General features: G+C 33.4%; 1 protein-coding gene across 6 annotated transcripts in view; it reads right to left on the reverse strand.

Annotated features, from left to right (window-relative positions):
• The window catches only part of PAN3 (poly(A) specific ribonuclease subunit PAN3), a 140,906-nt gene that overhangs the window by 96,433 nt on the left and 30,357 nt on the right, over positions 1-14,116 (reverse strand). For 4 of the 6 annotated variants that reach the window (XM_054577123.1, XM_054577124.1, XM_054577122.1 and 1 more), the window contains exon 6: positions 2,641-2,802. The exons of the other annotated variants lie outside the window; for them this stretch is intronic. In XM_054577123.1, coding sequence (XP_054433098.1) covers positions 2,641-2,802 — 162 coding nt within the window. The remainder of the gene's footprint in view (positions 1-2,640; positions 2,803-14,116) is intronic. 6 annotated transcript variants of the gene reach the window in all.

Consider the following 14,116-nt stretch of genomic DNA (forward strand, 5'->3'; position numbering starts at 1 on the left):
GCATAAGTCACTGTTTTACAAATGTATGTTTGGTAGACAGGTTCTTTCATATTATGGGATTCTTGGTAGGAAATAAATAAAAAGATTATTAAGCACTAAAAGGTTGGGGATCATGGCTCTTGAAAGAAATCCAGCACTGAAGAGAATAAATGCAATTATGAAAAATACAGGTGGTAAGTAACCTTCAGAGAAAGATTTTTTTTTTGTTATCGTTGCTTTAAGGTTTTTGTTGCTGTTGTTGGCTGTTTGGTAAGTTTTCTTTTGTTTTCAGCAGTGGAAAAACTTCTAAAGATGTTAAAGATTAAGAAATCAATGTAAAGAAATGTTTTGAATTCCAAAAAGAAAGGTAGTTAAAGGTCCCTGAGAAAAATATGCCTCAGAAGAAAAAAAGGTGGCCTTACAAATACTGCAAACACAAATCACAGTTCCTATCTGGAAAACTATGTAGGCATTCTCATCCTCAAAAAAGGTTCAATTATTCAGTTGCATAATTAAACCAATTAAATTTCTAGTACACCTAGAGCTCTATTACACAGAAATGTAGAATTCTGAAGTCTGACAAGCATGGGTTAGAATTTCTGCTCTTCCCTACTAACTACTGCTTAACCTTAATGTAACTTAGCTTCTTTGAAAATACCTCATTTAACAGTAACATTTGTCCCATAAGCTATTAGCAAGACCAAAAGAGACAATATATGTAAAAAGAGCTTAGCACAGTGCCTGGCACAAAGTAACCATTTTTTAAGAAACACAGCTATAATTACTAAAATAAAATACAGACAAACATTTCTCTGACTTTAGGATTGAGAAGATCTAAGTTTTAAAGAAAAGGAAACAAATGAAACAAAAAGTATTTATATATCTGGTTATACAATCCTTTATAATTTGTGAAAAACAAAATATAAAAAAGTAAACATCATACAAAACTAAAAAAATATTGGTACAGAATTGATTTATATTAGTTATTTTTCTTATACCACAAAAAGATAAAAACCCCAGTTGGAAAAAAGATAAGCAACACCAGGTACCCAATTTTGGAATCCACAACGACAGTATTAGAAACCAAACCAGATGGGTATTTTCAATACTTCGACATGAGACTCACAGTGTGAGGTATTTATTGCCCCTCCAATATGATGAGACCAAAGTAACAAGGCATTCCTCATGTTCTTAAAGGAAAAGAACTATCTGAAGCATAAGAGTAGTATGTGAAATATTAGATTCGGGTAACAGCAATTCAATCTTTCTCCCGCTGAAAGCAAATCTATTACTAGCTGTTTTAATTAAAAATTAAGCATAATTTGAGCATATGTTCATATACTAGCCTAGTAATTTTTCAAGCTGTACTAAAAAAAAGGTATCTGAAAACTGCCACTGGGATAAGGGGAATAGGGGCAGCTGTGGAGGTTGAGTGGCTACACTTTTGTATTTACCAGTGTTTCATTCCACAACCTATTACAAGAAGTTCCAGTTCCACTTATATCTAGTCTTACATAGCTCAGGTCCAATTTATTTTCAGACTTCCTTTTTAAAACTAAAAAATAATTCTAACAATCCACACCAAATCTCTCTCCTTCTGATCTCAAAGAAAAATTCAGTAAACTATTCAATTCATTATTGATATATCCAAACCTTTACACTGAAATTTTAAGTATATGCTTATTATGTGGACCCCCCTGACACCAGTTTATATTTACTACCAAAATTTCAGTTGGGCAAATACCATATTTTACAATATTTAGAATAACTTCTTTATTTCTGAATCCAAAGCAATACAGGTACTGCTAAGGTATTACTATTTAACAGACCAAAATATTGTGGAACACCTTCATAATACAAGGTTGGTGACAGAAATAAAACCAAGTTAGCTTTGTTTTATCTTTTTGGTGTGTGGTACGTGTGTATGGGATTATAGTCTTTTTGCTAGCAATATATTAGAAATACCAATTTACTCAGAAAGGAAAGATATTCTACTTCCAGCTAAACTGAATTTTGATAAACAGATCTGTATTATTCAACCACCAATTTTTTAAAATATGAGTATAATCTGAACTGAATATAATTCAATTATATTGTAGGTACTTCAGAATCTTATACCAAAACCAACCTTTGAGTTATAAAAATTTATTTTCCTTATTCAGCACTGATAAGGCAGAGTCAAAGACTGAAATGTATCTCTAATAATTGTATGACAACATACTACTGAAGGTGGTTTTAGAGAAAACACTTGACAAGTTTGTTCACAATTTGTTCACAATTCTTATTTCCTAGCAAAAAAGTACAAAAAGACAACATACTAAGCTTCCTGCTGTTCAAATTCCAAATAAATAAGATTTTCTATAATAAATTTTATAGTATCATTTTTCAGTGTAGTATGCTGAATAACTTTGGGTATTAAAAATAATTAAACTTAACTGTTAACAAGATCCAAAAGGAAAAAACGAAATTTAATAAAAGAATAAAAAAATACAAAAGCAGAGAAAACTCAAAAAGCCACCAAACAAAATCATTTAATTGGTTAATGGGCACTAGCCTTACATGTATCATCTAAGCTACCCAATCTCACACCCACCACCCCAAAGACACAGAAAGCAGCCAAGATATTCACTTTAAAAAAATTTCTAGGAAAATTATTTTTACCTGTAAATTGTTTTCTGTGACTCTGTTCCACCAAACCATATTGATGGGTACTCCTGATTTACACCTGTCAGCAAGGCAGCCAATAGGGTTCTTTGCTTTTCGTGCCTTTGATCCCATCGGAACTAGCCTCTCCTCCAGCATCCCCAGGCGATACTTCCTTGGCTAGGAAAAAGAAGGAAAGAAACCAGGCCACTCCTAACATCCCCCACACTGATCTAAACTAGCATAACTAACAAAGAAGATATCTGGAATGGTGGAATAGAAAACAATTAAATTGCTAAAACAGTTCCTCTAATGTCCTCATCACCACCCACCATTTCCCACCCCCGCCCCCAATACAAGTCTCCAATATAACCCACAGTCCTAACAAGCTTAACAGCAATATTATAATATAAAGCAACAGATGTTTTAGAGAAATGCATTATAATCTGAGTTGATAACACCTTAATGAATAAAAATTAACTTATCAGCAAAGTAAATGCTTTGCAAAATTTTTTCCACTGGCACTTACCTATTCTCATTGCAATATGAAGAAATGGCTTCAAGGGCACAAAATACAGGTAAAAATTTTTTCTCCAAACTATGCCATTTTCTGCCCCCCATGTCACTGTCTTATTTCCTCAGAGAACTACCCCACTTTAAAGAAGAAGCTAATTCCTAAAGAATGGACCTTTTTTTTTAATTTTTAAAATTCTGTGCACATTAGATCAAAGTACAATTCATTCTAGCTGAAGTGAGCATTCAACTTAAGGTACTCAATGAAAAGAAATTATCTCAGCCCTGACTGGTATAGTTCTGTTGGTTGGACATCATCCTGTAAAGCAAAAGTTCACCAGTTCGATTCCCAGTCAGAGCACATGCCTGGGTTATTTGGGTTCTGTCCCTGGTTGGGGGTGCATACCAGAGGCAACTGATCGATGTTTCTCTCTCACATGGATGTTTCTAGTCCCTCTCTTTCTCCCTCCCTTCCCCCTTTCTCTAAAAATAAATAAAATCTTTAAAAAAAATAGTATCAGACTAATAGATAGATGGATAGATATGGATATTACTGGTCCTATAAATCTCAGTAATTTGAACAGATTCATAATAAATTGTCCAATAAAAGCATGAATTCACTGGCTAACATTATAATAAAGTTAGTAAACAATCTTAGTGGTTGGCAGAATTTTTTATTGTGTGAAAGTTAATGATAGTTTCCACCATCATACTTCTCTTAACTGTAGCAAAGTTACACCAAATTGAATCTTAAAGGGAATTTGTGTGTGTGTATTTTTTCTTTAAGGAATGTGGACACATTCTTGAGAAGATATCTAATTTAAAACCTGAAATTTTAAAAATCTATGTTTACTCATTGTTCTGTCATAAGATTGTTGAAGCAAATAATTCAATTAACTTTCTTCACAAAATGTGTCATAACCAAATATAGAAAACATATAATAATTTTTCCAGTATAAAAACAACCAATTTGAAGAAAACACTTGATTTCTAATTTTCAAAATGACCTTGTAAATTATGCCTATGGAAATTATTCTTATGCACTTTAGATTCTCCACTCCACAAATGACCCTCCACTATATTTTCTTTAGTTTATGGAGAGGAAAAAAGATTAAACTTTTGTAAGAATGGCAACTAGTCTACCTACACACCCAATAATTATGGTCATAGATAAAGTTTGATGAGGGTAAAACACTTCCATCTCTATGCAGTCATGGCCTAAATCAGTTATCCTCTGTCTCATCACACGCAACTTTTGGAGATGAGAATAAAAATGTAGATTTCAAGACCATATTACAAATAAAAATTTTAAAGCAAGTTAATTCTAGTAACATTATCTCATAATAGTAAAGATTTAATATACAGCAAAAATAATAAAACCTTAATTAAGCCTTCAATAATTTGAAATTTATATTTTTAGAAAATGTAGGGACTAAATATTATTCAAACTATGAGAAAAGTTCAACACATCAAAGAATATTTAACAAAATCACAACTTGTGAAATAGGACTTATACAAGGACACCTGAATTCCAGTCATATATTTGAAAGCAAGAAAATTACTGCTTTAAATGTTCTTCTGTTACTACGTTCCTTCACAAATTCAGACTTGCTTTTTGACCCAAAAATTACAATTAGCGCATCAGTAATTTTCTTATACTAGGGCGTTAAGCAACATAGAAAAAGGGTTTTAAATAAATCAAATGTGTCATCCTCCTTCCCTGACAGCTTTCATTATATGTTTTTTGTTTTTCCCAAGAGGGATTCATCACTCCTCCCACCCTTCCCCATTCCGACCCCAAAACATGTAATTAGCCAAGATTTTTTTTTCTTTTAGATAAAAAGAGATGACCAAACATGTGCCATTATAGATTTAAGTTTCTTCAATAAACAGCCAGCGATTAAAATCTAATACTACATGATACTGGATGATATGACCAAAGATATCAATATCTTTGAAAATACCATTATAAGCAACAGAAGACAAAATGGCATCTGAAAAGTGGGCAGCAATACAAAGTATGATGGTGAGGCAGAAAGATTAAACATAGAAGTCTGATTGCACAGAAAATAAATTATAGTGAAATCTCATTTATAAACAAATTTCAAAATTATTTGAACTATTATTATATCGGAGGAAAAAATGCATTTTCAACTAAACATTTAAGAGACTACTTTGTATCAGGAACTGTTATAAGAACTTGGAATACAATGATGAACAAGGCACACACCTTTACCTCAAAAAGAGGACATAATCTAGTAGGTAACAAAGTCACACAACCAGAACATATTCATTGTGATAACAGTAAATGCATATATAATCAAGGTACCAACAGGGCAGAGACAAAGGCTTTAAAGAAAAGGTAAATGCCTGAGAAATTTTGAAGGAGTAATAAATGTGCCTAAATAGATAGCTAGGTAGGTAGGTACGTAGGTAGTAGGTAGGTAGATAGACAGATAATGTATTACAGGCTACAAAAAATGTGTATGGTGAGGCAAACAGGGACTGTGGTGTTACCAAGTCTACTATTAATAGAGGGAAAACCTTAAGAGCAAAAGATGAGGCTTGAAAGCAAAAAATAAATAAATATTTAAAGAACCCATAAATTGTTTTATATCCTATGGCAAGGAGTTTAGACTTTATACTGTGGGCACTGGAAGACTCTTGAAAACTTACTGAGAATTAAACTGGAAACAGGTAGACAAATTACTGCACTCTGGCAGTAATCCAAGTAAGAGTTTCTCAAACTCAGCAATAAACTTTGGATAATTCTTTGCTGGGACTGTCCTGTGCATTGTAAGATGTCTAGCAGCATCCCTGGCCTTTACCCAGGATGCCAGTAGTACCACAGCCCCAGTTATGACAACCAAAAATACCTCTCATATCTCCAATGTCCCCTTGGAGAAGGGAAGGGAATCAAAACCACCCCCATTTGAGAATCACTGGTCTAGGTAAAGGATGTGAACTCAGGAAATCGAAATGGGGAATAGAGAGCTAAGGCATGGTTGGAGAAAGATCTGCTAGTTTAAAATCAACTGTTGGGGCTGTGGCTGGGTGGCTCAGTTGTTTGGAGCATTGTCCTGTTCACCAAAAGGCTGCAGATTTGATTCCCAGTCGGGAACGTACAGGAGGCAACCGATGGGATGTTTCTCTCTCACATCAATGTCTATCGGCCTGTCTCTCTCTCTCTCTTTTTCTCTCTCTCCCTCCCTCTCTCTGTCAAGTCAATAAACATATCCTCCAGTGAGGATTAAAACAAAAATGGTTGGGGACTGAGGGAAATGGAGAAGTGAAACGGAAGATGAAAACATAAAAGGGGCAAACAAAATTTTATGGGTAATATCTGTTTACCCCTAAAGTTAACCCTCTAAAGTTTTCTGCCTTCTGTAAGATCCAAACACATCCTCCAGAACCAATAAAAGCAACCACTCCACTTCCCTTTTCCTTAACTTCCAGCAATCCTTTCCTAGATCAATCTTGAGAATGTGATGGCTTAATTAATTAATTAATTCCCTTGTTGATCCTTCATAGCCTTGCCAGTCCAACCTGCTGGTTATTATGAAGTGGAAGCATTTCAGAATGTCATGCCTTATTGGTAAGTAGCTTTTCTGTTCCACCTTCCTGTTAAGTCAGTATTGTACATCAAAACTTCCAATCTCTTTTTCTTCCTTTGGTAAAATATCCAGCCGAGCCTGCAACTGGCACTGGTGCACTCACTCTCTCTCTCATATATACAGTTTTTACTTTAAGTCTCAAGATTCACTATAAAAGTGACTGATTTTTATCATTCTTCAAAAATTTAAATAAACAGCATAATGAGATAGTAGTTGAAAATTGTTTTACCTTACCCTTTTTATTGGGCATTTTAAAAAAACTTAGGGCTTAACCAAGAGCTTTCAATGGTTTAAAAAAAAAAAAAAAAGTCAGTCTGATAAAGTATTCTAGATTAGCACTTCTCAAACTGTAACGAGCATATGAACCATAGGGATCTTATTCAAGTAAATGTTCTATTTCAGGTAGGCCTAGAGTGAAGCTTGAGATTCTGCATTTCCAAAAAGCCCCCAAGACTGCCAGTGCTGCTGGTCTGGTGACCAAAAGTACTTTGAGAGGTAAAGTTCTAGAGAACGTAAGAGAAAAGACCTAGATCAGAAACAATTAGAGATGCAAACAAAATTGGAGCCACCCTCCAAGATAAAAAGGAATAGGGGTTCAACGGTTCAACAGCCCAACTTCTTATATCTTAACCAAGATACTTAGAGCCTTCAAGACCATTACTCACAGCCCCCAAAGCCCTGGCTCTTCAAAACTCTTTGCCCTAATTTATAAAAACCTATTCCAGAGGTTTAGGACTAAGAGAAATTTACTCTCATTCACAAAAAAATTAGAAAGTCTCTAGACTATGTCAAAGAACAGTAAAAGCTAATTTTCAGGACTGCTTTAATTCCACACACACACATCTTTTTTCATTCATTCGTTCAGTCAACAGTTCTGCATAAGGCTTTTTGCCCTTCCTAGAAAAACAATGGTAAGCTCTATTTACTTCCCCTAAAAATTCAGTCTAACAAAAGAAAAGCCTATAAACAGTTTGTATAGAAAATGAAGTTAAAGTGAGCAAGTAACAGACCAATTTTCAGTGCACAATTCTTTTAGTAAAATTGTGAAACAACCTCATCTCTACAATGCTTCACACCACCACCCAATATGCTATATTACATGATCTATCACTACTAATAAACAAGAGAAATCAAATTGTTATCCTACAACAAAAAGTTTCCAGTGCTCTGAATTTTAAGAACTTCCTTTGGACATCTAAAACATAGTAACTGTGCTTTCATTATTTGTACTCAAAAACAATGATGACTGAAAGTTGCTATGAGTAACACTTTTAAATAATTTGCATTTTATGAATCAGAATATCTTCACATACTTGGAAAACAGTAGTACCCATATATGAAATATTATCTCCCTTCAGATAAGGCTTAATGACTATATTAATTCATTATCTTTTGCAGTAACAACTCAGCAACCTACTTCCTGCCACTCCTGAGGGTCCACTAATAGAAACCTCAGGCCTATAATTTATTACATATTTATTTGAAAATACCTGCATTTCTTTTATAACCTCCTCTGGTTTGCAATGGTCTTCTCTCAATTAAGTAAATATCCTGATATTTTAGAATACTTGTAATGATGAGAGGTAAATATAAGATTATAATTCCATTAGCCATCAGTGGTCAATGTAAACTCACTGGGAAAAAATTGACCCTCAAACTGATTAAAACCATTTGACTCTTTTAAATCAAATAAACTAATTTCCATATAATTATCAATACAGGAACTACCTCCACCTAACTTACTAGTTAATTAGGTGTGTTAAAACACCTGGATTTTAAAGGCTCCTACACCTTAATTTAGAATAGTAAATCTAAAGATTATCATTAACTGTGGGCCTTTCATGAAAATACATGACAAATAACACCTTGCTGGTAATCTATACCAAATCTTTTATTACAAAATCGTAAGCATGTAATTCTGTAACATAACAACATCACACTCAAGCACATCATATGACATTTTAGGTGAAATGTTCTAATTGTTGTCCATCTTGTTGAAGACACACACCCTACCAATCACACTAAATGGCATTACTTCTGCCAGACCCTGTATATTAAGTTCCTAACATTTTCATTGTTTAAATAATGACAATAGTAAGATAGGATGGGTGGGTATAGTATGTCTACAAAAAGTAGGTCTATAGAAAAACAGATGGTCACTGTTAAAGATTCATGGGTAACTAAGCATCGATAAATAAAAATGGCCTTTTAATTTGTGGAGTTAATATACAAATCATGTAAAGGATGAGAGAATGGAGAAAGAGGATGCTGCTAAGTAAAAACTGACATGAATTACATCAAATATAGTAGAACAGGAGAGACATACACACATAAATGTATTTTTAAGCTCTACTATGAGTCATGGCCTGGGGGAGATGTACCCCAGTATTATCAACATATATTTAAGAAAGCCTACAAAAGAGTCATTATTTCTGTTCTTAAAACTTCAATGTTACAATGGGGTTTTGTCATCAAAAACAAGATCACTTGGAATACCGTTGCTAAATCAGCAAGACTACATTCAATTTCTAAAGAACTGAAACACCAAAATGCAATTTTTTATTCTTCTGCCTCAGAATGGAACCAGAATAAAAAATGTGAAGAAATAAAATACCATGCCAAAGTTATTAAAATAGTGAAAGTGAATAAAAGTGTTTTTTAAGTCATGAAAGTTATTCCCACAATAAACTATCAACTGTAATAATCATAAAAGTTTTTATTTGAATTTCAGTCCCTTATCAAAACCAAACACCATACTAAAATGTCTATTCACTGATTAGGAAAAGGTTCCCTTCTGATTTCTTTATATGTGTATCCTTGCTTAAATTTAATCTTGAAATGAAGTTGAATAGCTTCAAAATGCTCTTTACTATAACTGAACTTAAACTAAGGTAGTGGTTAGTCAAAATTAATCTCACACACATTCAGAAACAGATAAACCTGTTTTTAAATTGCGGAGTCATAAGCAATAGAAGAGTATAACAACCACCACCGTTTGACAAGCACAAGGCACCATGCCAAGCATTATATAGCCATTAATATATTTAATACTCATAATTCTATGAGAAAGGCATTATTATAATATCAACTTTACAGATGAAAAAAATGAAGTTTAGAAGAGGTTAAAAAAACTTGCCCATAATCTCATAACTAACATAAGATTGGGCTCCAGAGCTTGAAAAAGTGCAGAAAAAAAAGAAAACATCGATTAGCTAAGGGGAGCTGATTACTACAGATAATTAGCAATAAAAATGATAGTGGATTCATTTACATAAAAGCAAGTCCTTTCAAGTACTCTTAACTATAGAATTCTGCCTCCAATTCAAAGAAATACATTCCACCTGCTATAATATTCCTTAACCTATTACAATCTTAACATTATTCTAGCTAATCCTAAAATGACCAAAATTCCTAAATGAATCAATCTCTTTGACTCTAAGTGGCATGGATGAGATCAATGAGAAATAACAGCTACAGAGACTTCAAAGAAAACTTTAGCAGCTCTCCCTCCCTATTTTCAAAATGCAAGAACAAATCTTGGGAATTAAAACAGAATTGAAAAAATTACAAATTACATAGTTCTGGTTAAAGTTAGCTTAAAAATGCACATTAAATGTTTGTGGATGATAATTCTAATCTCATCTCTACAAATTCATTCCTGATCCCTACTACCTAGGAAAATAGGGAAGAATCACCAGTAATACCAAGTTCTTACAATCAGCTACTATACTTTGTAAATACAATGACCAGAGCAGAGTGTAAAGAAGCCAACCAGATAATCTCAGAATGATCCACCAGTTTTCAAGTCCAAATGGTAAATGCACCATGGTTTTACTAACACTATCATTATTAGGTAAGAACTAACTCAAAATCCCCAAAGCTAAAACTAGACAATATTACATATTATATATAAAAGGCATGCTGTTTCAGTCCAGATGTTTAAATATAGTAATAAAGTGTCAAACACTAAACTACCACACACCTAAAAAAAAGAAGCTTCCAAAATAAAAACCTCTCATGAGATCTTTTTAAAAATCAAAAGAAAATTCCTTTTCAATCTTAAATTTGGAAAATCCTTTCCTGATGCAACAAAAGCAAGATGTCACTACATAAAAAGTACCAATTATAATAAAGTACACAAAGTACAGAACTGAACTCCTAATTTATTTAGATAAAGCACATCTTTATCTAAGCATAATTCTGGGAGTTCAACATGGAGTACTCTAACTCATTCAAAACTGAGTCATTGTTTATGGGAACTATCATATTTTTAAACACATTTCAATCTAATGTTATTTGCATAGCATTTTAAGAAAAGAATAGACTGAGTAGAGGTAAACCATAGTACAAATGTCACATTTAACTCTGACAATTAAAGTGCAGAAAAAAAAGAAAACATCGATTAGCTAAGGGGAGCTGATTACTACAGATAATTAGCAATAAAAATGATAGTGGATTCATTTACATAAAAGCAAGTCCTTTCAATTCAAAAATCACAGACTTATCAAACAGGGAATTACGATGTTACTTTAACAAAAATGAGCTTAATGTTTTGCTGTTTTTAATGTACTTAATAAAAGATAATCAGAATTAGTATGGCATTCAAAATTGACAGCATAAATTACTGGTAAAATTGAAGACCAAAAAAATGGGGAGAATAGATGAAAACATCTGACAGCAGTGGCTTCAATCAAAATTACAAAGAGCATACAATGAATTAAAAAAGGATAGCCCAACAGAAAATAAGCAAAGGACATGAAAGGAACACCAAAACACAAGAGAAGTTCAACAGCACCAGTAATCAAATTTAAACAATAGGGATTTTTGCCTATAAAACGATGAGGATATGAATATTTTTCCATCTGTTTTCAAAACTATAACAAAACAAAAAACAGAACTTATGAGTAGGAACACATATTTCTGCAGCATTTCTAAAAGGTTATCTGGTAATTATCAAAAATTCAATTACATACTCTTGCCCTAGAAACTGTTTATAGAAATTTACAGAGATGATCACATAAATGGAAAAAAAAGCAGGCAAAGATCAATGTTTTATCTCCTCTTCTGCTTATTACCAGTATCTCCACTAACTCTCCATTTTTCACTTAATAGAAGACTCAGTAATCTTACACTTCTCATACTGCCCTAGAGAGACTGTTTCCCTCTGAAATTTAAACAATATTATCTACATTATTCTAAGTAAATTACTTAATCTCTCATACATTCCATTTCCAAATCTGTAAAATGCAAAAACAAAAAAAATCTCTCCAAGAATTGTTGGGGTGATTAATAAAATACAAAACATTTCATTTATAGAAGAATTACATTTACCATACTACCTGGAACAGACATAGAAAATCATTGTCAATATAAATGAAATCAAGTTTCCATCTGCCACTACGCCATGAAAAAACCCCAGATGGATTTTCACCAAATTTAAAGGATATGTTTGAGAAACTAACAGCTATGCATGAAGAAGGCAAAAAATGAATGTTGTGGTAGCAGCAGCCTAACCTCAAAGAAAAAGATGGACTTCCTCAGAGCAGCTTTAGGAGAACTGCTTTTCCAGTGGCCAATTCTAATACAACCTCATCCAGAATGAATAGCACAATATTTATTCAAAAACAAATAAATTAGGCTAGAAAGGTTTGTCTAACACCATATATTACTACCAGTAATAGCTACCATTTACTAGGCACTTCTGTGACAGGAAATGTCCTCATACAACTCTGCATAGTAGGTACTAAGTATTATTCTCATTCTGCAAATGAAGAAACAGAAAGGTTTAACTTTCAATTCAGATTGCCTGGCATCCAACCCCAAACACTAAAACCTTAACCATTACTCAATACTATTAGGTTATTACTATTCTTACTGTTTGCTCTTTGAGAAACATCAAAACCCACTAAGAGGCTTTGTGAGAGCTATAAAAAAGGAACCGTAAGTGCTCCCCTGTGAGAACTTGGACTCCAACAACTCTACCAATTACCAAAAGGAGCCCACATGTATCTCCAAATCTAAAACCTCTCCTACATCTGGCAAAAGTTGGGCTAGTGCACATTCCCACAGCTTGGCAAATGCAGGTGAACAGAAGTGGAGTTGATTCCAGTAAAAGAAGAATAGCTCTGAGTGTATTAATTTGGAACTCTAAACACAATTTTTCATAGAAACCTTACTTCACAATACTTATGGGTAAAAGATACTGATGTGTCTGACCTTGAAATCTAAACACTAAGTAAAACAATATACCAGAAAATATACTGAATACTTAATTAGATGTTCCAAAATGGGCCTAACCAGAAAGATTAAGGAAGGATTTACATTCCAAACTGCCTATTACTGTAGGTTCTCCATAAAATAACTCTACAATAAATGTTTTCCAGTTTGTTATCTCATATTTTATTCCTGAATAGAAATAATGTAAAATCACCTTTTGAAGACATTAAAATAGAAATGCTCCAAAAAAATTTTAAATTTCAAATTAATCAGAAAACATATAGTATATATCATCAGTAAATTTTGTAATACAGATGCTAGAAAGAGGGATAGGTGTTCTTAAGATAGAGAACAATGGGAAGGAGGTTCCAAACTGAAATCAAATGGGAAGGAAGAAGAGAAAGTCCTGCCAGTGAACTTTCCCCCTCACGGACTATCCAGAACTGGGCCTCTACCACCTAAATCTCCTCACACATAAGACACTATGAGATAAGCCAGCCCCTTTTGACTTTCCCTACCTTATCCTAACAAAGAGCTTTAAAATCAAGAACAGAAGAAATAAACTCGATGCTTCAGAAATTTCTGTCCCCTAATTCCAAAGAATTTAGCTTGTTATAAAAGCCTAAAAAAGTGAAAATCTATTATCCCACTACAAGAAACACAATGCACAAATACCTAGGTAAAGCTGAATATTGTGGAAATAGCATCCTAAAGCAAAATTAAGTAAATGACGGGCACCATGAGAGGAGAGAGGAAGCTGAATAGGATAATGACTTGATAGCTGACTGAAAAAAAAGGGGAGGGGGGAAGGGTCAAGAAAGATATTAAAGAGGAAACCAAGAATGCCAGACACAAACTTTTCAACTTTTCAACTTTTCCTACGATTTGACTCAATTATCTGGGGAAGCCCTGCATAAAAACCCACAGTAAGATGTCATAGTACTGAATTACTTCATTTAAGAAACTGTATTTCAACATCTAACTTTACTATAAAGATTTTTCCTTCCAAAAATTTTACTGAGTCGATCACATATGTGATTCACTCTCAAGTCTTTTCCTACCATACCAGTTCTCAGCCTTATCTATCTTGCTGTTAAGGGTCTCCTCATGTACTGATCTAACACATTAACTCCCATTTTCAAGAAAACTCC

The sequence above is a fragment of the Pteronotus mesoamericanus genome, unplaced genomic scaffold (genome assembly GCF_021234165.1).
Source record: "Pteronotus mesoamericanus isolate MK-2021 breed Mesoamerican mustached bat unplaced genomic scaffold, CSHL_Meso_final contig_41, whole genome shotgun sequence".
NCBI lineage: Eukaryota > Metazoa > Chordata > Mammalia > Chiroptera > Mormoopidae > Pteronotus > Pteronotus mesoamericanus.